At 42.4% G+C, this 27,401-nt stretch overlaps 1 protein-coding gene across 4 annotated transcripts in view; it reads left to right on the plus strand.

Moving 5' to 3' along the window:
* The window catches only part of MSRB3 (methionine sulfoxide reductase B3), an 83,670-nt gene that overhangs the window by 13,430 nt on the left and 42,839 nt on the right, over window positions 1-27,401 (plus strand). For 2 of the 4 annotated variants that reach the window (XM_031589512.2, XM_090138360.1), the window contains exons 2-4: window positions 4,237-4,363; window positions 17,163-17,271; window positions 19,053-19,130. In XM_031589512.2, the coding sequence (XP_031445372.1) occupies window positions 4,288-4,363; window positions 17,163-17,271; window positions 19,053-19,130 (263 nt within the window). In that variant the 5' untranslated portion in view covers window positions 4,237-4,287. The other 2 variants (XM_090138359.1, XM_031589511.2) reach the window with 2 other exon arrangements.

A 27,401-nucleotide genomic window follows, 5' to 3' on the forward strand; every position in this document is an offset into this window, starting at 1 on the left:
CTCTACTTGCTCCTCTCACAGAGAAATTTCTCTATTTGCAGGCAGAGGCTGACAAATCACAACTCCCTACATTTTTTTTTAACAGTTATGGTTATGTGTTTTTGTTGTTGTTGTTGTTTTTTGGGGGGCCTAATTTGCAGTTTCTTCCAACGTTTGCAATTTGACGGTACAGAAGTTCTTGAAAGCTGGTGGTACTTCACCATCTGTCAACATTAGGATGTCAGCATCCTAAAACAAAGGGACTGGGTTGCAGTCCCACCTAATGACATGGCAACCACTAGACTGGTATGACTGTTATTTACAAGTTTCACAAGGTATCAATCACTGAGCGTTGTGCCCACATCACAAGAGCCAGGCAGACGTGCCCTCCCTGCTGTCCCCTTCTGTACTTCATTAAGGGAGGAAGTACAGGGAAGGGGCTCCAGAAAGCTTGGTCACACTATGGGGGGACACCTGGGGACACCTGTGGAAGAGCCAGTGGTGTCCTGGTTTTTGGGGGCAGCCTCCATTCAGAGCTGGGACAGAACTGCAGGGATCTTGATACTTTTCCTCCAGAAAAAAAAAAAACAACACAAAAGCAAAGGGAATCCCCCACCAGTGACCAAAGGTGACTTCAAAGAAAGCAGCCTTCCCTTTCCTGCACTGTGTGTATTGCACTGGGCTCTTCACGGAGCATTTATCCCACCAGGAAAACGTGGTGGGGTATGCAGATGATGAGCCTGCTTGGTGGGAGCACAATACTGTAGCATTCCTTTGGCTCAAATGCATGATGGCTGAGGCCACGCAGTCCCAGTGTCCCCAGGGACATGTTGACAAGGCAGAATGCTATGCCAGCACTGCTGGCTTCCCTAGGGCTGGGTTGGTGCCTTTGGCAGTGGTGTAGGGCTCTTGTTGGGCTCAGCAGAGATCCAAGTAGGCATAGCACCTGAGGTTAAACACCAGCAACAATACTTCAGGGTGGTGCTTCATTCCTGTGTTTGTCAAGCTCTGTTGGTTTCTGTCTAATAGAGCTGAAATGCAAACCCAGTTCCTAAACCTGTTGAAGCATATAGCCAAATTTGCTGAAAGAGCAGAGAAAAGGTCTTACCTGGCAAGACAACATCACTGCTGTTCTCTATCAAACTGATCTTGGTACCCAGAAAATCAGCAGGCAGGGCCGTTAAGCACCTTCACACCAAATTTATCAATAGTAATGGTTTTGCTTTTATTCTTCTTTTTCCTAATTCTTTATGAGCAGTTTTTAATCTTGGACTGTAAGCACCCTGCAGCAGGGATTTTTGTTCTGTGTATGCAGAACATTGCACCGGGAGGTCCCAGTCCTACTTGAAACTACTGGGCACTGCTGTAATGTACAGAGTAAGTAAAAATAGCAATCAAAACGTCAATGATAAAAGAATAAAATATGTTAACTGCAATAAAATACTTTTGTGAATGTTAGGTTATATTTTATTGGGCTTTCAGGACTTATATCCTCCAAGTCTTTACAAATAGTCGAGACTAAATGACAACATTTGGTGAACGCGGAGATATTTGACATTTTCAAGAGGTCAAGATCTATTTTCTAATCCTTGGCAAATTCATATAACTTCCTCTCAACTGCTTACGCTTGAGAGAGTTACAATTCCATGTACTTCTCACAAAAGGGTGGAGGAGAACAGTTCTGTTTTGGAGAGGTAAATGCAGTGCCACAGAGAAGCAAGTTTGTTAGGCTTGATGGAGCATGCAGAGGCACAGATGAACTGCAGAGCCATGATGGTGCATTTGTGTTCGCCCAGATGCCCACACCCAGCTGCACGGGGAGATGTTTCATAGACAGGTGCAAGGCTTTCCTCTGAGAAGCTGGTGGGAGAGGAGTAAGTCTGGCTACCTTTTGGCATTCTGGCCTCCAACACAGGGGAGAATGCTCCCGGTTCGAAGCAACAGGCACGGAAGGTTTCTGTGCTGCTGGGTTTGGTGGTGCCGCGCTGCCAAGAAGCTGTGTGGTGAGCTCTGCTGACACGCAGTCCCCGCTGAAGCAGCTGGTGGTCTGTAGCCCAGCAGTGAGTGCTGGGCTGTGACGCCACGTGAATGTCAGCCTTGGGGACCAGATGTCCTTGCTGTGCTTGTAGTCAGGACTTTGCTCAGCACATGCCCACACACAGGCAGGGCAGGGCGTGACTTTCAGCACGCTGGGGCTTTTCCCACCACCCACCTTCGCCTCAGAATCACAGACTCATAGAATGGCCAGGGTTGGAAAAGACCTCAAGGATCATGAATCTCCAACCCCCCTGCCACATGCAGGACCACCAACCTCCTCATTTAATGCTAGACCAGGCTGCCCAGTGCCCCATCCAATCTGGCCTCCGCAGCCCAGGAGGCCTCGTGGCGATGCCAAATAGCCAGCACGTCTCCTTGACCTGGGCTTAAGCTTCGCCCTGTGGAGACAAAGAGCCCCACCGGCCTGGCTTGGTGTTGGGCGAATGGTGGTCCGCTGGCCATGCCTCCCTTCTCAAGGGCTTCTCTCGGTGCCGACCGCTAGATGGGGCCGGCCAATCTCGGTAGCAGCGGGATCTGCGCAGCCATAAATCACCCCGCCGGCGGGCTGAGGGCCCCGCTGCTGGGGCACCCCAGCTTTTGAAGGGCAAAATGCGCCTTTGTTCCCCGGCTGACCTGCCGGGTGACTTCAGCGCCGCGCTTCCCGCCGGCCTCGCCGGCACTGACACAAGCCAGATGGCCGCGGCTGGCAGGCCTGCGCTGCCGGGCAGGGTGGGAAGGTTTTATGGCCGGCTGCGGGACCGCGGCGAGGCTGCAGCCCGGCTGGGTAATTACGCTTTCACTGCGCACTTTATTCCTGGCAGCGAAGGTCGCTGGGAAAAAAAAAAAAAAAAAAAAAAAAAGTCACGTTTTTATTTGTAGTGTTCGTTACGGACAGACCTTTGATGTTTTATTAGTCGGTAGTCTGCTCTGGAGGAATTTTTTTCCTTTTTTTTTATTTTTTATTTTTTATTTTTTTTAAACCGGTCCTGCAGTCACTCGTGAAAATGACATGTTTATTTATGTTTAATGGCTCTCTCAGGCTGTTCATTGTGCGGTACTTACCTTCCCCCTCCTCTTTGCCTCCATTTAGTAACACAAAAATGTTTTGGTTTTGCAGCGAGTTTAGTTTGGAGAAGTCAGAGTTCAGGCATGTTAATACAAGCAGTTTTCCCTCAGATATACTCCAGAGCGATGCGGTAACGCACATCAGCGTGCGCTACGCGTTTGCTTGCTCGGGGGTCGGAAGAGGCTGCGATCGCCTTCCCCCTCCCTCAGGAAATGCCCGCCGTGAAACCATGCCCAGCACGAGCCGGGCGCTGAGGCCCACATGGAGGGGAGGCCCTCGCGGGGAGCCATGCTTGCGCTTCGCCGCCTGGCCTGGGCCTGCTCCTCCAGCATCACTGAGTGCCATGCTGCTGCATCCCTGCGCCACGTTCCCTGCTGCGGCCGTGCTGCCAGGCAGCTGCGTGTCCTCCTTCCCATCGTGGGGAAATGAAGCAATTGGTGTTAAATCCGTCCCAAAGAAAACCTTGTGAGTGCCGTCCCTCTCTGTTTTCTATATTTAAACTGGCCGGAGGATTGTTTAAATATATCTCACGGACGGTTTACAATGCAAATTATTTCCTGCCTTTAAAACAAGAAGTCGTGGGTTTGAGATATCTGGCAAGTTTATTGCAGTAAGATGTCACGTTCCTCAGACAAGTCATCAAAAGAACAATTTTTAGTGGTGACTGATTGTGGCGCTCACCATTCAGAAATGTGGAGCTTGGTTTTTTTAACAAAACAAAAAGGAAAATCCTGCCCATTGGCTCTGTCCCACGTTACGGGATGTTGAAAGCAGGAGTCCTGCCATCCAGCTTGGGCCACCAGCGCTGCCCCTCAGGGCCTCCCCGCTTGTGATCGCGCAGGTTGCTGCCCCACATTGCTCAGTGTTTGGGATCTTAAGCATCTGCTGTAAAGGCCTCCAATAAAGATATCCCCTCCCTCACGTGTGGCACAGAAAGCTGCTCCGCAGACGGCTGTGTAATACGTACTGAAACCTTAATGGGGGGAGCAGAAGAAACCTACCAAGAAAGGTGCATTTAGAATGTGATGGTCTTGAATAACTTGTAAGCATTGTTTTTTTTTCTGTGAATGTATCTTAACATTTTTGATGTTTTAATTTGTTCTCATCTTTTTTTTTCTTTTTTTTTTCTTTTTTTTTTTTTCTTCCCTACTCAGCTCTTGCCCCTGTTCTTTGCCTCTGGTTTTGTTGGTGAGGATATCACAGTGATGTCTGCATTCAACCTGCTGCATTTGGTGACAAAGAGCCAGCCAGTGGCCCTGCGAGCCTGTGGGCTTCCCTCAGGTTGAATGGGTGCTGCTTGTCGTGTCATGCGTAATGAAGGCCCGTTAGCAATGGGTGTCTCTGCTGCAGGAAACGCTGTGCTATGGGTTGCTCTGCTTTGTTTAAATTTGCCTTGGAACCAAAGTTTGTTTGCTTTTCTTTTAAAGTCACCGGCTTGGCTGAGGGTTTCCATAACCTAGATTTTACTCTGCTTGGCAGTGCTGTCCAGCTTCCTTGTCCAACAAATTCTGAATTGAATTTTTTTTATTCTCTCATCATTGTTGGAAAAGCAGTGGAATTAAAGTGAAGATCAGTTGTGTTCAGTGCTGTCTGTATTTTTTTTCAAAAGATACTTACTGAAATTCAGCACTGAATTGCAGCTGCATCCGATAACAGCCTTTCCAAAATCTTTAGAAGTGCGCTGTGGTTGCATTGAATGTTTCCCTTTTAAAAGTTTTAATGTAATTTAAATACGTTACACCAAAAATTACGTATAAAAAATTCAGAATTTGAAGTGTAATTCTTTTTTCCCCTCTGACAGCATATTTAGTGGCTTGACACTTCTGCAAGTAAATAAATAACTAAATGGAAATATGCAACCTAATGTTACAGTGCAACTGCACTTCCCAAGCAATGTCCAAGGCCTGCTGCTAGGTCTGTGAGGGCTGCCACAAGGCCCATCCTGTATGATTTGTACCTCAAACCCAACAGTACTTTGTATTTCACTGAAACAACAGTATTTGTAATGTCTGCCCTGTAATGCCAGTGTATATGCTTATGGGTGAGAAAATACAAGCTGTAGAGTTAATTTTGACTGTTACTAGGAATTTTCTTGACACTTAGATAAAAGAAAGATACGATCCTGGCTGATCAGTGTTTGAAACATCAAATAAGAACCAGCGTGGGTGTCTGTATGACACAACTGTTTCATAAGGGTACAGAATGTTATAAGCACTTTTTTTCTAGAGCTGTACTTAAAAGCATATGGAGGTGATGTTCTAAAGATTTTTTCAGTGATAAGACATCGGTTTTCAAGCTGATGGACTCTCTAAAGCTGATTACATTCTATTTGAACTAAATCTGAGTCCAATTTTTGCAGCATTTGTGTTCTGTTTTCCCCCACATGTGCACAAAACTCCCATTAACCTAGATAGGAGCTACAAACACATATTGAGGAAGAGAGAGAATAGCCCACATTGTGTCAGCCTGACCTTTGTTTCCTGTTCTATTTGCTGCCGAGCCAGATTTTAAATCCTAAAAATACAAGATAAGCAAATTTTCTTAGCCCTCTTGATGCACCTTTTGATGTGCGCTCATGGCCGGGGCCTGCCCTAACATGGGGCAGTCGCTGTGCTGGTTATTTTGTCCCTGCTCTGCAAAGGGGCTGTCACATTGGCGAGCTGGGAACACCGTTTGCAGGAGGCTGTTCTACTGCATACCTCTCGCTGAAGCATTGTGCTGGCAGTTTTGTCCAATCCTTTTACTGCCATAATCCGGTAGTCAAATTTTGGAATCAGGAGTTGATAGCGCTATCTGTTCCTGTCCATTTGCTCTGTAACTGTGCAAGCATCAGTAGATTGAGTTCCACCCACTGACTATTTATGTATATATTTTAAACCCAAATTCATCTGCTAACAGTGGAATAATATACAATCACATATCTCACATATTTTAAGAGTAATCTAAATTCCCCAGATGCTTATAAATTAATGTAGACTTGCTTTGCCTTTGGTTTGTTTTTTTGTGTGTGGTGAACTGAGGGGGTTACAAGTAAATGGTGTAGCATGTATCAAATTAAACATGGGAATGAGATCTGGAGGCAACATCTGTTTAAATGCCACAATCCACTGTGACTTCATTTTTGATTATAGAGAAAACGCCCCAAGTTCTCATGACTTTTTTCTACCATTACACTGTATTGGTGCTTTTCCCACCAGTCCTTTCTTTGTGAATTGCAGCTCAGCAACGGTATCACTTCAGGCCAAGGATCCTGCAAGTCTCAAATGGTGCAGAGCTTGTCCTGCTTCCAGCCAAATGGCAGATTTCATAGGAAGGAGACAGTTTGTCTTTTGCAACCCCTGTCCACTCAGTGCAAGGGAACGAAGTGCTGGCACAGGCTTCACCCTTGAGCTCTGCTACCAAGCCAAAGGCTCTGGCTGAGGCCAGTACTGTCTTAGGTATGAGCTGGGCTTCCCAGCACTGTTCTGAATTCCAGACAGTTTAAACATTTACAGGACAAGGTCTTCAATGTGAAAGTATGATTTCATTTCTGTGCTCTGTCCGTCCTTCATGGAGCAAAATGATGTCACGTTGTGTGTACTGTGCCCTCAATGCAAAGTCACAGGGGTAGATCAGAAGCAAGCTAAATGAATGGCATGATGCTCAGAAGTACCTTAGAACAGTGTGGACCTTTCTTTTCTCTGAGACGCTGTTTTGCAAGCGTGTGCAAGTTATGCTGGATTTCTGGTAAACCAAACTAATCCTAGTGCCTGAGAAGTCTTTATACATTCCCTTTCTCCATTTCTATATTTGCATCCGTGATGTGAGCACACTCTTCTAAATGGTCTTTTTAAAATATTTCTTTTCTGAAGCTAGGACTAAGTGTTTTGATGTGTGCAGATCCATCGTGCTGCCCGCCTTCAGTGCGCTGCTTATAGAGTTGCAGCACCAGGCCCTAGCCCAGCAGCCCCAGTAGATGGCACCAAGCATATGCTGTTCCACACACTCCGAGCTATATGAAAAGCTTCCCGTTTAGTGGTCATTCATACATAAAGTACACCCCGAGACCTTAGGAATATATTAAAGTATTTTAGAAAACGCATGGCCATTGGGAAAATCACATAAATCTGTGCTCATACCCAGACTCAACCATGTTGGTTCAAGATTTCATTTCCAGCAAAGTACAGCTCCATTGTATTTTTGTGTGATTTAGAGATGCTGTTTCTTGAGCCTGCCCTATTGAGGTCAAATGCTCTAAATTTCCAAAGAAATGTGGGATGCACTCAGCACCTGCCAGGATTTAGTTCACAGAAATTAAATCCCCTCTTTTTTCAATTTTTTTTTCTGAAAACACACACACAAAAAAACCCCAAACTCCAAAAGCTATTTCAACTGTTGCAGTGCATACTACAAGTAACCGATAGAAATAATGATTATGCAGATTCCATGTACATGTTTTCTGTAGCAGACCACCGAGATACAAAGTAAAAAGTTATCTTACTTTGCTTTGCTGTGTCTTCTAATTAGTATGGGTTCTCATTCCTTAAAAAAATTCCTTTAACACTTTGAATGTTATGCTGCTTACATCACATTTGTTGCATGAGACAATTTGGCTTTTCCTCCTCTGTAGATCAAAGAAAATTGTAAAAATAAGCAAAAGTAATGATGAAGAAATGACAGGAGTGGAGTTGATATTTCTTTCCAGGACACGTGTGAAATAATAAAGTTCTAGATAACACTGAAGTGTTGTGAAGTGTTTAATTACTAAAGTAACTACTAGTAGGAAACCATGCTTTTGTAGGCTTAGATTAAGATACAATACATCTGTATGAAGATGGTGCTGGGCATATGGTGTAAGTCTTTATTTAACAAGCATCTATAGCTTGTTTCTCACTTGTTTTATTAAATGTTTGTTAATCTCAGTTTCAGTAAAACTGTCTTGCCATAAAATTGAAATGAATAGCTAGTGAACAGAAAGTTACTGGGTCTCCAAACTGAACTCTGAACAGAAAGGATTACTCTGAGGAGCAGATCTTGCAAACAGTTACATACAGGAGTCATTCCTGTGCGTTTGTCCCTGTGAACTCTCCAACTGCTTGTGTCAGTGAAACTATCTGCGCATGCAGTGTTTGCCACATCTGCCCTCAACACTGAAGGTCTAGAAAAGACCTTGGTCTCATGCATTCCAAGTATGTTGGCTGCTTTTAGCCTTGGTGTTCTCTGAGTAGATCTGAAAATGTTGCATACCGTATGTTTGTATGCTCAGAGGTGTAACTTCTATAATTCATGTTTTAACTTCTCCTTAGCTTTCCGTAATGCATATCACCAAAGATGTATGATTACAGGTGGCTCTTCACGTGTCCTGAAAGAGAATAAAAGTGAGACTGAGTTGCTGTATAACAATGCTGCTAGTACAGCTATGGTTAAATGCCTGTCAGTGTTTTCATTATAAATCCCTATTTTCTGGGGTTTATAACATGAATGTAAAAATTTGCTCTGGGCTTACATGTGTCATACAAGGTCTCAGCTGGATGTTCTTGTTCCTCAGAACTGACTGGGGGGCAAAAGTTAAAACTTACTTCTATGAAACTAAATTAAGTTTTTTTTTTTTAAAAAAAAGCAAATATATCACTTTGGAAAAAAAAATGTTTAGTTTTGTTTTTCACTTCATTACAGTCTTACCAATTATCTAGTCCACTGCCTCCCAGTGATTAGGAGAACCATCCATTTGACACAGGCTTGAGCAGGCACTATGTGAGCACAGCAGCAAGCAGCATGTGAAGCTTTCGTGTGTCATTAATATACAAAATGTTTGTATGTCTGTTTTGCTTCTTGGTGATAGTGATGATAACAGAATGTTGCATTGTCATAATAGAGCATAAAGTTGTTGTTTTTCTTTTTTGAATGGCTTGAGAATGGTTTAAAAAATTAGTCTGTATAACTGTCTTAATGGAAGTATATTTAATGTTGTTTTTGCTTAAAATGTTATCCCGTGTTTATGAATGTTTGTTTAATACAACTGTATTCAGTCTAGAATATCTTATTTAATACAGTTTAACATAATGTCTTACTTAATGCAGTTTAATATGACATTTATTTGTAGATATCTCACTGGGAGTGATACCCTTATGATGCCTGATGCTTGCAAAACTTGGGATGATACAGAAGACCAGAAACCTTTTGTTAATACACCTTATTTTGTACCCAGGCTGTGTGCCTTTTCCACCCCTCTCCTTGTTCTCTCTGTACCAGGAGGCTGTGGGCAGAGGCTGCTCAGGGCTCTGTGCTGCTGACAGCCATTGGATGAGGAGATCCTTGGCCCTCAGCACTGCACACAGAGCCAGTTCCTCAACACAGTCTCTTCGAGGCACTTGCTTCCCTTCCTACTCCCATTAGGGACCCACCACAAGCCATTTTTACCTTTCTCATAAGAATGTTTTAATCCTGAGAGCTCATAAATTCTCTGCCTTCCATTGCTGTGCCCAGAGCAGCTTGGGCTTACTGCATTTCTGCAGCAAAAGATGGATGTAAAAGGTGAAGTTTTGATGCTGACTGTGTTTCTGTGCTTTAAAAGCTCCATACAGAGCTGCTCTTTTAGTTATGAGGCCATCTGGGTGTGACTGGAGGTCTGAGGACACCTTTAAGGGCTGCCTTCACTCTTTCCTTTTCAATTAAAAGCAACTCCCAGCCTTGGCCTTTCTCTGAGGAGTACATAAGAAGACAGGAATGTGATGGGAAGGAGAGATGACAGCACGCAGAGGGGAAGGAGATGTTATCTGTTGCACAGCTGAGGGAGGGCAGGCAAGAAAAGGTGCAGTTCAGGAAGAAGGATAGGATGTTAACCCTCGTGTCAGTAAGAATGTGTTTGCAAGCGATGGAGGAGATGATCCAGCAGGTCCCTCATCCAGGGGATGCACATGCTGCAATTGGATGGCACGCTGAGAGGGTCTGGAGGCACAGGAAGCACCAAGGCCCAGCTGCTGGCTTAACCACAGCTTGCTCACTGGAGGTCACTGTCTTGAGAGAAAATGAGGAGTGGAGAGAAATGACGACCCAGGAGGCCTGCAAGGGAGAGAAGCTGGCAACTGCCAACCTTTTAGTCCTGATGCGTGTTGAAAGGGGAGGGGGCTACCATGCTGATTTCCATGGTGGCCGTAGCCGAGCGAGAGCCGCAGCACAGGAGCACGGCGCCTTCCCGCTGGCCATGCCCTCCCACTGGGCTGGGGGCTGTGGGGCAGCAGGCCGGGGCAGACAGGCTCTGTGCTGAGGGCTCAGGTTTAGCTCTTGGTTGTTTGGAATCGGAGGGGAGACCTCCCCCAGCTCCTTCCCTCCACCCCCAGCCCAGGCACTCCCGGCACCTCGGTTCTTGAAACGCAGTGCTCATTTCGCAGGCCACACATCACTATTGTGGAGGAAGCAGCAGGAGGATTTAGCTACAGCCTGAATGCTACAATAAGCTACACAGCACTGTGGTAACCGCTGGCAAATGCTGACTTTTTAATTGTTTCCGCTGCAGGGTTAGACCTTTATTAAAGCCGTGTGAATAAACTTATTTTGATGGCTCACTGAAATATTTTAAATGCAAAAGGTAGCATAAAGCACTTTTATTAAATTTAGCTTAATTCTACTGTTAATAAAATGCCTTTCCATATGTTGTGCACCTTTTTATTGATCTGACAGAAATCTACTGACCAGATACAGAGTGCTCTAGTCTTCCTTGAAGAGCCTCTGCCTTTCTTGCTTTTAATTTAAACAAATACAGTGCCCATGAAAGGTGCTGGGATCGCATCAGCAAAACAAAAGTCTTTTTATCTATTAGAGGAGAGGGGAGGAGAAATTGATAATAATAAATGCTCCCTCCCCACTGCTATACCTGTGGATCTCGATCTTGCCTTGCTTGCTTTGCACCCAAGAGCAAGGCAGGCAGGCTGGCTGCCCTTTGCCTGTCCTTAGCTGTTGTAGGCTGACAGAAGTGGCAGTGAAAATGCAAGGAGTTTTGCTCCATGTTGCACGAGGTGCTTCTGCTCACCAGCCTCTCTGAGGGGCTGTGTGCTGACGTTTCTGCTGTCCTTATGAGGCAGCCATGCTCACCCCCACCTGTGGTGCAGGCTGCTCTCAGAGCGCTCAACCTCAAAAGGTTGTGGGAGCGAGGTTGTGGCTGGTAGTGACACTGATTTCATTAATATGAGATAAGGAAGTAGAGTAGACGAATAGAGCTGCTTTTCTTTCCCCCTTTCCCAATATGCAAAACACTTCCAGCCCCTGCAGAATGTTTTTTACATTCGAAGGGAGGGCAGGCAGCTTCAGATTCCTTTTGCAGGGAACAAAGTCTCCTTGGCTGGTGCATCACTGGCTGCCTTGGCCACGTAACCACAGCACAGGCACTCACAGCTCAAGGCAAGCAGTAAGGCAGCTCCTGTTCCATAAGATCTGCCCCTGTTGCGACCACAGTGGGTTTTTATTTGGGTTTTAGTGCTCAGTAAGCTGGTATTCTTACACAGAAGATCTTTGCTGATGACTCAGTATATAGGTGTGTATAAAACAGGAGCCATGCCGATGGACAGGTGAAAAAAATAAATGTGGCAGCTCTGTTATTTGATTGCATGGGAAGCTTGTGAACTTGCAAAGATCTGGATTGCCCTTCCTTTGTAGCTGTGTAACCATCCTGACTACTAAATAAGACAGTTTTTTTGAGACACATATTTTTTGGTGTTGTTCTTGAGCCCATATTGTGGCTGTTGTCCCAGTACCTGGCTTTTGGATTTTCAACGCACAATATAGTGGAAATGGGCTTCACTCCATTACTCCTAATGCTTGCATGAAACTGCAAATGGTATTTCAGCAGCAGATGGAAGTTAGCTACCTACAGCAAGAGAGCAAAGGAGCCATCCCTCAGAGAAGAACCACAAATCTATTTTTCAACATGTAAAACGTTTACAGGGTTTCCCTAATGTCAAAGTTTGGGTTTTACTTAAACTTGACCTCCCAGTTTTCAGAGTTCTTTTGTAGAATCTCTCTTAGGCAGTCGCATGCTGAGGTGATTTAAAATGGCTTGTGATGGGATTATATAAAGATGTATCAAATACTGTGCTTTGTACAACTTTTTTTTTTTCCTTCAAAATTTACAAGCTAACAGAACTGTTTGCATTGATTTGCATTTTCAAGAGTTGTTTTTCTTTTAATTTTTGTTGACTAGATCAACAGTTCCACCCCCACACACACTTTTTTTTTCCTGATAGGGTGCAGAATAAAGCTGCATGTGGTGACATAAACTGCAAACAAAATTTAAAAGAATAAAACCAAGAGAGTCAAAGTTTAATAAACCTGATTGTTGGTGATAACATGTGCAAAGAGATTAATTTAAAAACACGTACACAAATATTTTCTAACCTTGCAGGATCCCTTTTAGCTTCAGTGTGAGATAATTCACTGTGGATGAGTGAGGGAGGACCCACCAGTGAAGGGGTTTTGGGAAGCAGGAGACACGTAAGAGCCAGGTCCTCCAAGCTCTTCACAGACCCTTCTGCAGTTACTGGAGCTGTGCATGCTCTCAGGGGTCTGCCCACACAGGTCCCATCGCATGACTGGTCCTGTGGTGGTGTAGATATAACAAAATGTGCTGGAAGGCCTCTCAGAATGCTTGGGTTTGTTAAAAGAAATAGTACTGAAAACTGGAAACCCGATTTATTATATGGCCGTGCTCTGCTGGAACGTTTGATCTTGCAGTATTTAATTCAGGAAGCCTGAATAGTATGCATTCAATGCATGACTGTAATGTCCATTAATGCTAGTGGAATATAAGCATACGCAGAAGGAGCAAAATGTATGCTGTGTCTTCCACGAAGCTCAAATGCTGAGTTAATTTTGCAGTGATGGGAAGCAACAGGACATAAGAGAAAATCATTAGAACAGTTCAAAAGGGGATGTAAAGGAGGAAAGGCATCAGGCACAGTGCCAGGGTATTTCAGGGCATGCCAGACACTGCTTGACACCTCCGGCATGGTGGAGCAAGTGAGGGGCTGAGTGGTGAGGAGTAATGGTCTGCGAACTCATGTCAGTCTGTCTGGACGTATCTTGTTGCTAGTTTCCTTGTGATTGGTTATATTGAAGGAAATGGCACTTGTTCGCCCGTGTTATGAACCACAGGCTTGAAAAGGTCAATTGAAATCGAAATTTATATGTGAGGTGAGATGCTTAATGTCTTCATTATCAGGTCAACACCCAGAAAATACTTTCTGTTCACTTCATTTTTTTTACAGAAGGCCTCCAGACACCAGGGCTGAACTCTAAAATGTGCATGGTCTGTGGGTGAACAGTAAATTGCAGCACACTTTGCATTTCTTTTCAGAAAAGCCATTCCTAACCACAGGGATGACACAAAGGGTCCAGAAATGTTTCTGGTTTTGTTTGTTTCACCCTCTCGTGCTTTATTTTTTTATATTTACACACTAAGATTTGTGGGCGCAGCCTTTCTTTCAAGCTTTCCATCCCGTTCCAAGATTCCAGCAACTTCTAGCACTGATGGAACTTCTGGAAAAGACAGAAAGCGAGAGGCCTGAAGAGTCATTGTCAGCACTGGGTACGGAATGGTGGTGTGCACTGCTCCCCTGACAAGCACCAAGGAGAACGAAGGCACCATGCTGCGCTGACTGGAAAGCTTGCACTTGGTCTCAGACTCTGCAATGGAACCTGTGCAAGCATTGTAGATGTCTGCCAAAGGAGAGGGTGAATTGTGCAGCCAGAGTAATTGTGCAGCACAAGCAGATCATGAATAGCATTCAGTCCACTCTTGGAGCCCTGTCCGGACCTGGTGGAGCAGCTGGGTGAGGGAGCATCACCTCTGGATAACGTCAAATTCCATTCAGAGTCCAAAGACAGAATGAACCCAATGTTGCTTATGTTCACTGTGTATTTAGTCTAGCCATACTGTCAAAGTTATCATACGGTTGCCATGTTATGTGTAAAACTGATGGCATTGTATCTCTCCTGCTGGGAGCTGCACCATTTGTGAGGGATCAGTGGGGCCTTACTTTGAGCCTGAGTTGCCCAGAAAGGTTTTGCAGTTTTGTTGCTGATTAGGATCCCTTGCTATAGCTTGCAAGTGGTACCTCATGCAGGGAACCAGGGTGAGGAGGGCAGCCAGGGCACCTTTGTCCTCTTTAACAACCATTGCTTGTTGGTTTACCTTGGATTGGCAGGCTGGTTGTGTACTGCAGGCTGAGCATTTTTGTCCTCCTGCATGGTAGTTCCCTCCCAGCTGAAGGACTCCGCTCCTAGAATTTCATCCTGCCATCTTCCTGAGGCTTGTAGATGGGGCATGATTCAGATAATGCATCCTCACACTCTCCGGTCATGGCTGAGCCTTGCATTACCTCCCTGGCTATGCAGCAACCTGGGAATAGTGCAGTCAATTCCTTGAACCTTTTTGTTGTCACTGCTAGCAGTTAGCTAGTGAGTGCAGCTAACCTGAATAGGGCTGTTCCTTAGAGCTGAGGGCTGGACTGAGAGATTGCCTCTGCGATTTGTAGTGCAACCACAGCTTTTTGCTGCCATGTGCTCTATTAAACTGGGAACCTGGAAAGTCCTTTGTTGGGTCAGGTTGTAGTTTACCACAGTACAGATTAGGATTCCCCCACAGACATAAATACTCATCTGTATTGTAAAACGGGTGGCTAGGTATTAAAAGCAGTGGGGAAAAATCTTTTGTAATGTGCTCCCTACTTCTGATCTATGTCATGGATCAAGTGGCACAGAGAAATTTCCTAGTGAGTAATAGCAAGCCTGCTGGTTGAAGAACACTGCGTTTCTGAGATAGAAGAGAAATTATTCAAGGAGTGCAAAGAGGGAATGCTGGCTATTCTGCAAAGCGTTCACTATTTTCCATGACTTTTTGCAAAGTGAAGATATCCCTAGTTTGCTTGTTTGAAACAGCTGAAGAGCAAATGGACGTTCTGGAAGAAACAATTGGGAGATATTTTTAAAAGTGAGGTGTTGGTCTGTAGGATAATTTGCTGCTCTCTAGACCAATTTTTTGATACTGCAGTATCAGAAGAAAGAGCAGCTCTCAGTTTCCTTCTGAGCAGCGTAGTGCAACACAACAATAGTTATTTATGTAATGTGTGTGCTTCCTTTTCCTTTCTCTCTACTTTGAAGGACTCACTAGTCCTAGAGCTCAGCACATTGTGAGAATAAAAACCTCCAACGTCTGACATCTTTAAATAAGCAACCAAACGTTATAAAGAACAAACCTCACTTACAGTTAGGAAACAATATTTACATTTAAGGTTGAAAAGCCAGGATGTAGGAAAATTTTGCTAATTTGGAAGGTGACCTTTAAGTGCACCAAAACCAAATAATTTGTAAGCTATGGCACAGGGCACATTCCTGCAAAATTTGTGTGAATACTGCTTTAGTGGTTCTTGAAAGACAAACAAAGAGACCTGGAATGAAATCTTTATCCCTCTCCTAAATAAGATTGGAGCTAACAAAGGCGTACAGCAGCGCCCTTTCAAAGCTTGCCATTAAAACGCGGGCTCTGCAGCACAGCTAATGAGAGGGCTCAGAGTGGAAAACAATCTGTTTTTAAGAATGTTTAGATCAAAAGTAATTTCTAATTTATGAAATAAAGTCGCTTTTCAATACCTTTCTTTCACTAGTAAAGCTTTTTATGTTTGCACTATTTACTTCAATCAGATGTTTTCAATTTTACTTTTTTCTTCCTGAAAATACTTCCTAGGGTTAGTCAGTAGTGACCAACTGCATTATTCTTTTTCTCTCTCCCCTACTCACCCACCCCCACACATTAAAAAAAATGAGAAAAGAAGAGGGGGAGGAAGAAAGAAACATCTTTTCTTAAATGATTTGCAAGCATCTGTGCTTTAAGCTACTTTTTATGAACACTCCTTAGTAATGACTCAAGGTAAAAAAGCAGAAAAGCATCCAATGTTAGGAAATTGCAATCCAATACCATGTAATTTAAACCTGCCATTGCCTCTCCTGTACTAAATGACATACAGATGGGTAGCTCTGTTCCCTCTACTTTGGGAACACAATTGGTCTTTTTATGAGCGTATATACATTACTAGCAAAAAATATTTTTGTCGGGACTGTTTATTTCTAATTGTATCATATTTTAATTACTGTCATTAGAGCGCTTTTTTCCTGCCATACTTTGTCAACTCGTTTTTGCAAGCGATTATTCAAGTTATTCTAATATTTGGCAATTTCTCTTGTTACTTTGGGAGTTTTCATTCAGAAGCAGCTTTATTGTTATTTTTGTTTCTTGATGTGACATGCATTTTTGCTCCATAGAAATGTTTTTTACAGTAATCCCTATGTACTCCTTTTTGTATGAATTAAGCATAATACAAGATTATCAGAGATGGGTGATTCCAATAGCAACCCTAATTTTTAAGTGAACTTTATTGTTGAACCTGATACATCATACTGCATAAAAAAAATGACCTGCAGCTCAGGGCTCCTATTAGTGCTTCAACAGGGAAAAATACAACTGCTACCTTTATAAAGAAAAAAGGACTAAGATGCTACTGAATGTTAAATCAACTGGATTGGAATTCTAAAGATCTATCATTATTTTAAGCTGCCTTAAAGGGGTATGAAATTGTTGGACGCTGTGGCTGAACATCATATGCCCATTACCATAAGTCTCCGATATAGATGTCTTGTAAAGAACATTTCAGCTGTAGTTATATATATATATGTGTGTGTATATATATGCTATATATATATATATATAGCAGCTTTCTTTCTTTCTTTCTTTCTTTTTAAATGGCTGGAAAATGTAACTTTCTTGTGAATGATTTTGTGCGCAACAGTTTAGCGTATAACACACGGAAGGGCTTTGGCTGTAGCACATTGTCACTGCTCCAGTGGAATCACCTGGCTCTCGAGCAAAATTCTTTTTAAACTTGGATTTGAAAAAATAATCAGCTGCAGTTCAGCTGAGCCATTCTTCGTGCATTAGGGACCGGTCTGGTCATTGACAAGTGAATGCAGAAGCTATGCTGTGGCCGTCTGCCAAAGCAATTATTCAGGATTTAAGCTAAAAAGGCTCCTTCTCCCATATCCTCTCCCTTTGCAGGGTCATGTAGGGATAAAAAAGACTGTAAGGTGGTCTTTTCCCAGGAGGAGCTGAGGAAGCGGCTGACACCCTTGCAGTACCATGTCACTCAGGAGAAGGGGACGGAAAGGTAAGGCAGGGCGAGGGAGCGCATCCCTCGAAACGCATCGAAAGGCATCTTTCTTGTCTCCCTTTGCTCTCGCTGGTGCTTCCTCATCTTCCCCAGCAACTTTTTTTTCCAGGAATTCTGCACTTGTTTACTAACCCCTACAAATTAACACCACCAAAAGACAAGCATCTGCAGCATGGAGGCCACGGCCAGGGGTCTTGTGTGACTTATAATGAACACTGTATGTCTTATAAAGTCGCAGGGCTTATGTTTAGAGTCTGTTTTTAGTTTACTACAAAATGTGTGGAAGTAATAGTGGTTTAGGTACACTTCTTGGAAGACATCACAGTAAGCAGAACCACGAGGGAAATGGCCCCGTGCCAGGATACTGAAGTTTTGAAGGTGGTCATTGTAAGTATAGACATTTTGGCTGCAGAAAGAAGGTAGCATAATTTAGTTCTTTTCCACCCCGCTCCAATTTCTTTTTGAAGCACATGTGGAGAAGGTATTTATTGGCTCATTTGTGGTTGGAATGTCAAAAATTTTCAATAACTGCCCTCACATGGCTTTAGTCGCTGGAAGCCGGCCCTGAATCCTGCAGGAAAAAAGAGACTTGCTTCCAAGACTGTTTTTAGTGAATAAAGTCTCTCTCAGCTGATTCCAACACGAAGGTAACTTGCCAAGGCCTAACCATTTTTGTTGTCTAATTTATACCATTGAGCTTGGCATAAGGCCCCGGCTTTACCTCCGATCCAAATGTACTAATGATGTAACCGCTTGTTTTCATTCATGACCTGAAAGGGCTCTTCACCACACATGGGGTCCTGCTTAATGGGCGGCTCTCTTCCCGACAGCGTGCTGTTTGCTGGACCAGCCGAGTGGGCCGATCCCCTGCTCCCATCCCTTCAGCCCCCCCGCCGCCCAGGCCGGCCAGGGGATGGGGACGGCAGCCCCCGCCGCAAGGCTTTCCTGCCCCGCGTCCCTCCCTCTTGTATGGGACCAGCAATGTGATTTAATGTGCACAAACAGTCGGAGATAAGGTCATTCTTAAAAATCCTGTTTATAAAAAAAAAAAAAAAAAAAATTGGACCTCATAAAAAGGGTGAAAGGATAATAAAAACAAGCTGCGGAGCACATAGGCTTTTTGTTGGACTAGCACAGCTGATTCGTATTAGATGAATGACCTCCTAGCCTTTTAGATTGTTAACTTAGAAAAATATTCCCTCAAAGCTGTAATATTGCTTTTCAGCTACAAATACAAGGCGCATGCAGCTTGAAATCATGGAGCAATTATTTCATTTTCAGCTACAATACTTCTGTTGCCCTGGCAGCCCATCTTGGACGAACCAAACACTGATTCCTCATTATCATCTCAATGGCAGACACCCAAGAGCTTTGCACCTCTCGCTCAGCATCTGAACTCACTGCTAAAACATTTCCTAAAGGCAAACCCTCTTGCATAGAAGTACATAGGATGAAACTAAATTTGAAACCATCCGTGTTTACAAAATGTGCATTTCACTTACCAAGATTCCAGTTTTTCTCCTTTTTGTTGTTCTGTCCTTTGAACTGTGTGACAATTTGCTTCCTCTTGCATGATACGTAACACCTGAAACTAACTAATGAGGACATTCCCCTTTTCCTGTGCCTGCTTTATTTGCTTCATTTAATAAAAAAAAACAACTACAAACTTTTGTTTCTTTTTTTTCTGTAATATTTTTCTAAAGTCCTACCTACTTTAATAATTTAAAAAAAGAAAATCCTCTATTTCTTTTTAAAATGTAGTGTTATTGTTTTCCCAGTGCCTTTGAGGGGGAGTACACACATCATAAAGCTCAAGGAATATACAAATGTGTTGTTTGTGGAACTCCTTTATTCAAGTGAGTATATTAAATGTAGTTTTGAGATTACTGTCTCTTAGTTTATGTGCTGTGTTCCAGTATAATCTTGTGTATATTCCAGTGTTGATGTAGTTGTGTAAGAGAATATAAGTCATTCAAACTCATAAGGAGTACAAGAGAAGCAGTGTAATGAATAATGTTATAATAAAATAATAAATACATAGAAATAGTAAATAAATAAGATAGCAGATTTCACAGTAAGATAACACTGCATTAGAACAGGCATTTTGACTAAATATATATATTTATATATATATTTTTTTCCCGTATGCATCCATGCCAAGTTATAATAGAGTACTTTGTTGCTCTGATAGCACCAGGTTCTGGCCGTTAGCATTATTAGCAGTCAGCTTCAAGATCTGGATCCTGTGTGGCAATGCTGCATCCATGCTACAGCATTGTGTCCAAAATGGAGAAATAAGTAGATGATTTTTTAGAATTCAAGCAGTTAAGCAAACAGAACTCAGGAAAATGACATCACTTACTGGATTTTCATCCCTCCCAATTAACACGCAGAGAGAGCTGAGTTGGAAACTGAGGCAAGGATTAAGAAAGACATAATAAATTTTCTGTCTTGCATGACAAATACTCTTTAGAAGTACTGTGGGAATTACAGCTCTAAATTTGGTGGTAGAAGCAGTGCTGATTGAATTTTCTCAATCACTGCATTGTTCTGCCCTGTTTCTGTTGTGTATTTTTTTTTTTCATATTTTTGGCCAATTGTCTTCGTTCAGATGAAGAATTTCATTTGAGTTTTTCCCTCAGTTCACATTGTCTCAGCCCTCTCACTTGGAGAGGCACCTTCACAGCAGCATGAAGCAGGATGGTCAGCATTGCGTAAGGAAAACTGAGTTGGTAACAGGTTACAAAAAATGAAATTGATGTAGCTCCAGAATCACAAGATGTGGCAGTGATAGTTTTTCTCTAGAGACTGTCTGTAAAGATGAGAAAAGAACTTCATCTCTGTTAAGTTTGATTTCTCTATTAGATGACCTGCAGAAACTTTAGTAATAATGTGAATCTTTTGAGTCGGAAAACCGATCATTATGAGCTCAGCCAAGGCAATATTCTCATGTCATGTGTTATTGTGGTGCTTGGCTTGGGGGTACGCATGGGGATCTAAAGGCTCCAAAACCTGTTTTTCTACTCTGCCACTTAGACGTTCCCCTGCTTACTATAGCTAAATCTTTGTGGGGGAAATCCTGGCTCTGTTGAAGTCAATTCACGTTTAGCAAATGAATACAATGGAGCCAGGATTTCACCTTGTACCTTCAAGACTGACTTCCTTTCTGTCATCTGCTGGAGAAACAGTAATTTTTTTGTAAGGTGAGATTTGGACAGCAGTAGTTCACATAAATGAATGTGAACATAAATGAATGTGAACTACTTTCCAGTCACTTTCACAATCCATTTCATATGGGAAAAAAACTGCAACAGGAGACTTACTTGTGATTATCTAAAAGCACAGTATGCTTTGGCATAGTCGACTTTTGTAAGTTAAAGGTAATGAGTTGGATTTCCCTCTGTGAAAAGAGCTATATGGAAATGTCCCTGTTTTCAGATTCTCTTTGAGGCTCCCCATGGATTTTATGGGAGGAGAGAGGAGGAAAGAGGGAAGTTGTTTTTTATTTTTAATAACTCCCAGGCCAGTGGGCACCTGAAAAAGCCTTCCTCATTGTGTCCCAAGCTTCCCAAGCCTTTTGTGTTGCTTTATGGCACTGAGCTCTCACCACCTCTGATCCACACTGAGTCCTGCTGGTTCTGCTGACATGACTGGCCGAGGTGAGAACAAATGGAGAGGGCTGTAGGGGCCCATCAGTTCTGTCTGTGGGGCCAGGTACAGCTGCAGAGTTGAGGTGGGATGGGTGCTCTTTCAGTACCGGTGCAGTCACTGCAGTATCAGTAGGAACTCTCCTCATCTGTCCTTTCACCTGCAAGATTCATGGAAGGCATTATGCTCAGCACCAACAAAACTGCTTTTAGACTGTGAAGACAATTTTTTGCAACTGGGGAAGATACATTCCTGTATCCTGGTGCCTCCTTCTGCCCAGCCAACTAAAGAAGCGAGAAAGTAGCATAAATAAGAGAATGTATGTTGTTTACTAAATTTTCCCCACAAAGTATGAATCACTGGAATATTTGCTTTGGAGTAAGAAGGTAGGACAACACAAAGAAAGGCCATTGCCCTAGTTAAAATGCGTGCAAGTGGTTTTTGGTTTTATCTTTTTTTTTTTTTTACTTTCTTTTTAATTTCCAGATAGTCATCTGAAACTTGTATTTCCATTTGGTTCTCATTGGGTGTCCATTAATTTTTTTCTTCATGTCATTGCAATCTGTAAATATATATATTTGGACAATGGACCTGTCAGTTTAACTGGGAAAGAGACTGAAGCTTCAGCAGTAATATTAACAAACTTCAACTTTTAACATTTCTGATTTACGTTGTTTCATTACCATGTGACACACGAGGTCAGGGAACACATGAATTTTACACTCCAGATGAAAGACCTGGTTTTTGGTACGTCTTTAAAACAGAACTCTGTCTCTATCACAGGAAAGATAAAAGAAACAATTAGGAATTTAACATCTCTTCATCTACCTACTTGTACTAGTGTTATGAGAAACCTCCCAAGCTTTATGGAGAACATGCTTTAACTTTTTCCACTATCAAAGGTGGCTCACGCATAAAATCCATAATCTTGCCATTGAATCTAATTACTCCATCTCTGAACTTTCACGCCAGACAGTCTCCTACATCCCAGTACAGCTGCCCAAAGAAAGCAATAAATGAGAGAGACAATAAACTAATCTCAAGTATCTCCTATTCTGCAAGCCAGCCCATGTGTGGTTTTATGTTACACTGTGTTACACCCCAGTCTAGCAGCAGGCTTATGCTAAAGGCAGCGGCTCGGCCCCCCACCTTCCTCTAGGTTGTTCTTCATGGCTTCCCCTTCACTGCACATTGATCCAGCAGAAAACTGAGCTACCAAGAGAAAAACTCAGTGCCTGTAAGCTGTATTCTCTAGTGTTCATTCTCTGTGTGCCTCGTTTATGGCTGAACAGCCTCTGCAGCAGTAGTGCTTGTTTCGATGTCAATTTGCAGAGCCACTGAAGGCATGAGTAAATTCAGTATTTTCTAGAGGCTGATAATACTTAAGGATGGCACCTACTTTATTTTTTTCAAGGAATTGTCTTGTATTCTCTGCTAAAATATCATTCTGCCCACTGCCATGGCAAGCAGAGGTTAGAAGGGGCCTGCATGAAACCTGCAGCTTGCACTATTACCATAGGAGAACAATATTCCATATTTAATAAGCTACAGTCATGTCCTTTACCATATGCAAGACCGTGTGAGAAAGGCGTGGAATACATGGGTTGAACTGGGAAGCTGAGGAGAATGACTTCCCTTTAAAAAAGAAATATTATTGTTGTGTCAGTTTCCAATTTTTAGGGCCAAGGGAAGAATTGCCAAGTCTTAATAAATCACCCACCACTGCCTTTATTGCTTCCTGGAAGGAACTCTCAGTAATGGTGTTGGGTATTCTGAACACGTGCTAGGAGAAACAGGAACACCCGTATTCATGTCATGTTTTCATTTGGTTTTCAATGAACTGTATCTGGTCTTCTCAACATCTCTCGGGCATCTAAAAGCAAATCAGGAGAAAAAAGCATAGTTGTGTGTTGCTGCCATTAGAATGATATCCCTCTTCTTTGTAACATAAGGGAGGATTTCAGTCATCAGGCTAGGTCTATAGCTTTCTTTTCACTATTTGGGCAGACCAAATGACAAATCAGCACTGGCCATCTAGCAAGGAGAACCCATATGAAATACTTGCTTTAGCATCTCTGACAAGATATAATAAGTCTAATAGATCTACTGACTCAGCTTCATCCATCCAGACTGACTCTCAGTTTCTTTATAAAATTTCTAGTTTTGTATCAAAACCAGGAGCTTCCTTTTAATAAAATTCTTTTAGAATAAGTAAGCTTTTGCTTGTGTAGGAATCAGCCAGCAGGAGTGTTACCAAACAGTTCTTTCTCCGAACCCAAATCTTGGTTCTTACATAGCTCAGAGGAGCTTCAGAATCTTAAAACTTGTAAGAGCTGATGCAGCATTTTGTGACTCTCCCCTAGAAAAGGGGAGAAACAAACAGTGAAGTTGCTATCATCAAGCATTAGTTTCCTCTTGCTCTATTAATTTAGGGTTGAAACCAGCCTTGGTTTTGAGTCTGCTGTGTCTTTACTTTGAGTTTTCTGAGCAACAAATGGTTATGTGCTTTTAATCACCTTGACTGAAATTAAAATAGCACAGTGCTTGTCGTCCTCAGAGCTGTCTGGACAAGGCTGTCTCCAGCAGGACAAACAAGTGCAGCAAGATGGGGGATCTCATTGTTCACAGAGGACTTTTTAACAAGTATGATTTCCAAAAGGCAAAAGATCGATGTAGATTTTATAGGAGGTGGAAATTAGGATTCAAAACAGAAGGAACAGAGGACTTCAAATTTACCATTTTAGATATTTCAAAGTCTCATTGAGACAAGCCTGTGAAATTGTTTTCGTTTACTTACTGCTGAATTGCAGATGTCTGCAGAACATATTAAGAAATTCAAAGAAATAAATACAAAGATTTCTGTAATCATAAAAATATGCATAGATAACTTCCACTGATTTTACTGTAAAATTTCCCATTATAGTCTGTTATTTTTAAAGTCTGATATCTAATTTCCCCTATTTGAAAACACGCTGCTTTGTACTGACTGCTTATCAGTCTCACAGCTTGGAGAAGCAAATTTCATCTGGTCTTAACCTACCTTATGCCTTACTATGTACATAGTACCTGAAATAAAAATCAGGTACAGTAGATTGTTATGGATGATGAATACAGAAGTGCAGATTTCTATATATATCTATTTTTAACTCTCATTTCAAAGAACTCACCCACAGAGTACACATTGACTAACATGATGTTTAGATGCTGTTTTAACATTTTTTAAATGTTAAAAAGATTTTTGAATCTTTTCATCAATATGCAGAACAGAAATTCTCAGTGAATCAGTCTTTTTTTTTTCTAAAGCCTAGGAAAGCAACATTAAAAATACATCAGTAAGCAGGCTTGCTAGGGAAATGTGGCTCACAGGATCGTGCTATCTGTGCGTCAATCCTTTCTCAATAACAAAACCTTATTATTTAATCTACTCGCCAATTTCAGCCAAATTTGACAAGGGAGTAGATATTAAACCTCAACGATATTAAATGCTTAAATCTTTTGTGAAACTGGGAGAGAGATCACATGCATGACCTCTCTGAGGAGAGACCTGAGCAAGAGTTCAGCTACATTATTAGATTATTCCAGATAATATTATTATAGATAATATATATATTATTGTATTATACCAGAGAATTCACATGAGGGTGGAAGAGAGAGAGGCATTATCCTTGCCCAGAACTGGGAAGTGCCTATGAGGACTTTCAGGCTCTTTGGTACCCGAAACCTTGGCCATAACGAAGCTGAAGCCCAGCTTTGCTTCTGCTGCTGCCTACTGAATGCCTTGGTCCTTAACACTCCTCAGATTCTCTGGTCATGGAGGTCTTGTAAATTCCTAGGTATTCCATCAGGCATTCATTCTTACACTGGAGTACTTCTGTGTTTTTCCTTCTGGAAGCTTGCATTGCTACATGGAGCTTGGGCTCATGAATAAGCTCAGTGAGCATGTCCAATTGATAGTTTGCTTTTTCAGGAGGGAAGAGCTATGTCCACACCTGTGAACAAAATGGATGCTGGAATTTGTTAGCCTAAATTCTCCTCTGCTCCACAGCAGAGCAGTGTGGTCTTATCTGCTCTAGGAGATGGTGCCTGACCTGTGCAACCGTGTGCCTTGCCTTTGTCCTGCCCCTTTATGTGCTGGCTCTCATGAGCATGGTTTGGTCCAGCACAGTGTCCACTGATGTGTGCACAACTGAGCACTTCTGTCCTGGCCTTCTTTAACTTAGCAGCAATGCTGTAGCTAAGAAAGATGATGCTTCAACTTAGTATTTTCTGTACTATTGGGTACAAACTGCCAAGAGAGGAATGATTTTATTCTGCTCAGTGACCTGGGCCAGGACACTGGTTGGCTTGCATTATGTCAAGAACCTGCTAGATCCTAGTCTCTTCAGCAAACTGCCAATGCTAGCGTGGAAGAAAGTGCTCTGTGAAGGAAGTTGTACCAGAGGTGCGACTATCATTTTTTATAGTTGCAGAAGATGTTTATTTGAAGCCCTTATCAGGGGGGAGTTGTATTTTCAGTGTCTGACCCTTCCCATGCTGTGCTTAACAAACTTGAAGCAAAACTTTACAAAGGAACAGTCTGGAATAAACTGCTAATGCAAAGGTGTAAGAAAGCCAAGAGGATCCAATGACTCCCTCACTGTCACAAAGAAAGGAATTGTTACAAGGATCAGAACTACAGAGATTGCATTGAATGCTTTCTGAGAGAGCTGTGTTGCTTTCTAAGGCTGTTCTCAGTGCTTATTGGTCTTCAATCAAACCATAATAAACCTGATAAAAACTTCATCAAAAAAGGTGAAAGAAAATGCCAGTTTTAATTCAACAGTAAGTCCTTTATCCCCACAAGCCCACTTTTGCTCTCTTTCCCTTTCTTACCACTTGGCATATAGAGGATCAGGTTTACGATGCTTTTTAAAAGACCTAGGTCCAAATCTTTCACCTTTTCACAGTACAGACAAATTGACTGTCTTTATATTTTGTTGTTTGTGATGGATTTAATTACCTCTGAGGTACTTAAAAGTATTGTGGTACCTTGTCCTTAGTTAAACCTTTCCAATAGCTTCCGCTTTCCTTGTCTACAAAGTTTTGGTAATTGAGCTACTTACCAGTTGTATTTCCATGTACTGTACGTATCTGAATAATATCACAGTTGGAAATGGAAAGCACTTTATAAATGTCCCCTTCTTCTTTTTGTTCACATAGATTTCCAAAGATATCTCTGAATTCCCTGCATTTCAGAGTACTTCTATGGGGCAAAAGCAGAGAAAACATGCACAAAGATGGTCTTTTTTCAAAATTTACCTTCTTGTGTAATAAATGATAAAAAGCAGTTTGTAAAGTTCCTGGCTCTATACAGGGCATCTTATTGGCGGGGTGTTTAGGTTGGATATCAGAACACGTACAGCAATAAAAAAAATGCACATAATTTTTTTCTCCTAACTGCCGTGGTATTGAAAGTATAAAGGAATTACAGTGAATATTTTTGTTTGTAGTACAACATGCCTTTAGAACTTACTTTTAGCATTTAACTATGTTCTATTTATTGGCTATTTTTTTAGTTGCAGATTTTTAACACCTATGTGCAGCTAGTTTCTGATACATTTGCTCAGTGTGCTATAAAGAGAACGATACAAAGTGCCAAAAGATCTAGTTGAGAAGTGCTCTTCCATTGAAACTCCAGGAAGTATTATCTTCTTCCCACTTTTCTGTGCCTTTCTAACATCTAACCATTTATGTAATACTGTGCCTTAAATTTTGTGTTGTTTTCCCATGGTGACACGATGGCCATGACAAAGGTTGAGGCCACCAGTGGCTCCTCGTGCTACCTCCCATGTTGTATTTTCTTTCATAGCCCTTCTGCTGTTGCCAGACAAAGTTCTATTCATTTATCTCCCCGTATCGGTTTCCTGATTTGCTGTCCAGTAATTTATGACTGCGTGGAGCTTTGGTGCTCATTACGCTGCCTGGTGACCCTTGTGACCCACTCCCCCTCCCCACCTACTCTCTGCCATCTTAGCCCCTGGGCTAGTTGTTACTGCTGCAAGATGGAGGGCCTCTGTCCATGCCAAGGTGAATAAAAGGTCACCAACCCCCTCTTGCACGGCTTTCAGTGTGCGACATCATGGGTCAGTACAGTGCTGTATCACGAAAGATACTTCAGCAGAAGAAAAAATAATGCAGCAAAAGGCATGTACTACTAAAGACTGAGCAACCTGTCAGGATAGAATCATAGATTCGTGGAATCATTAAGGTGTGAAAAAACTTCTAGGATCGTCAAGTCCAGCCATCAACTTGTCACCACCATGCCCAGTCACTGTCCCCATGGAATGCTGGCCAGGAGGTTGCCACAGTTTCCTGGTGGCCCCCAGCTCTGCTGCAGTGATGGAGCAGGACCCTCCTGGCCTTTTTAGGCTTTTTTCTGGGTATCGTGTCTGTTGCCAAAAAAAATTAACAGATGATTAAAGAGAAACACACAAACAATT

This window comes from Phasianus colchicus, chromosome 1, assembly GCF_987193195.1.
Source record: "Phasianus colchicus chromosome 1, bPhaCol1.hap1.1, whole genome shotgun sequence".
Lineage (NCBI taxonomy): Eukaryota > Metazoa > Chordata > Aves > Galliformes > Phasianidae > Phasianus > Phasianus colchicus.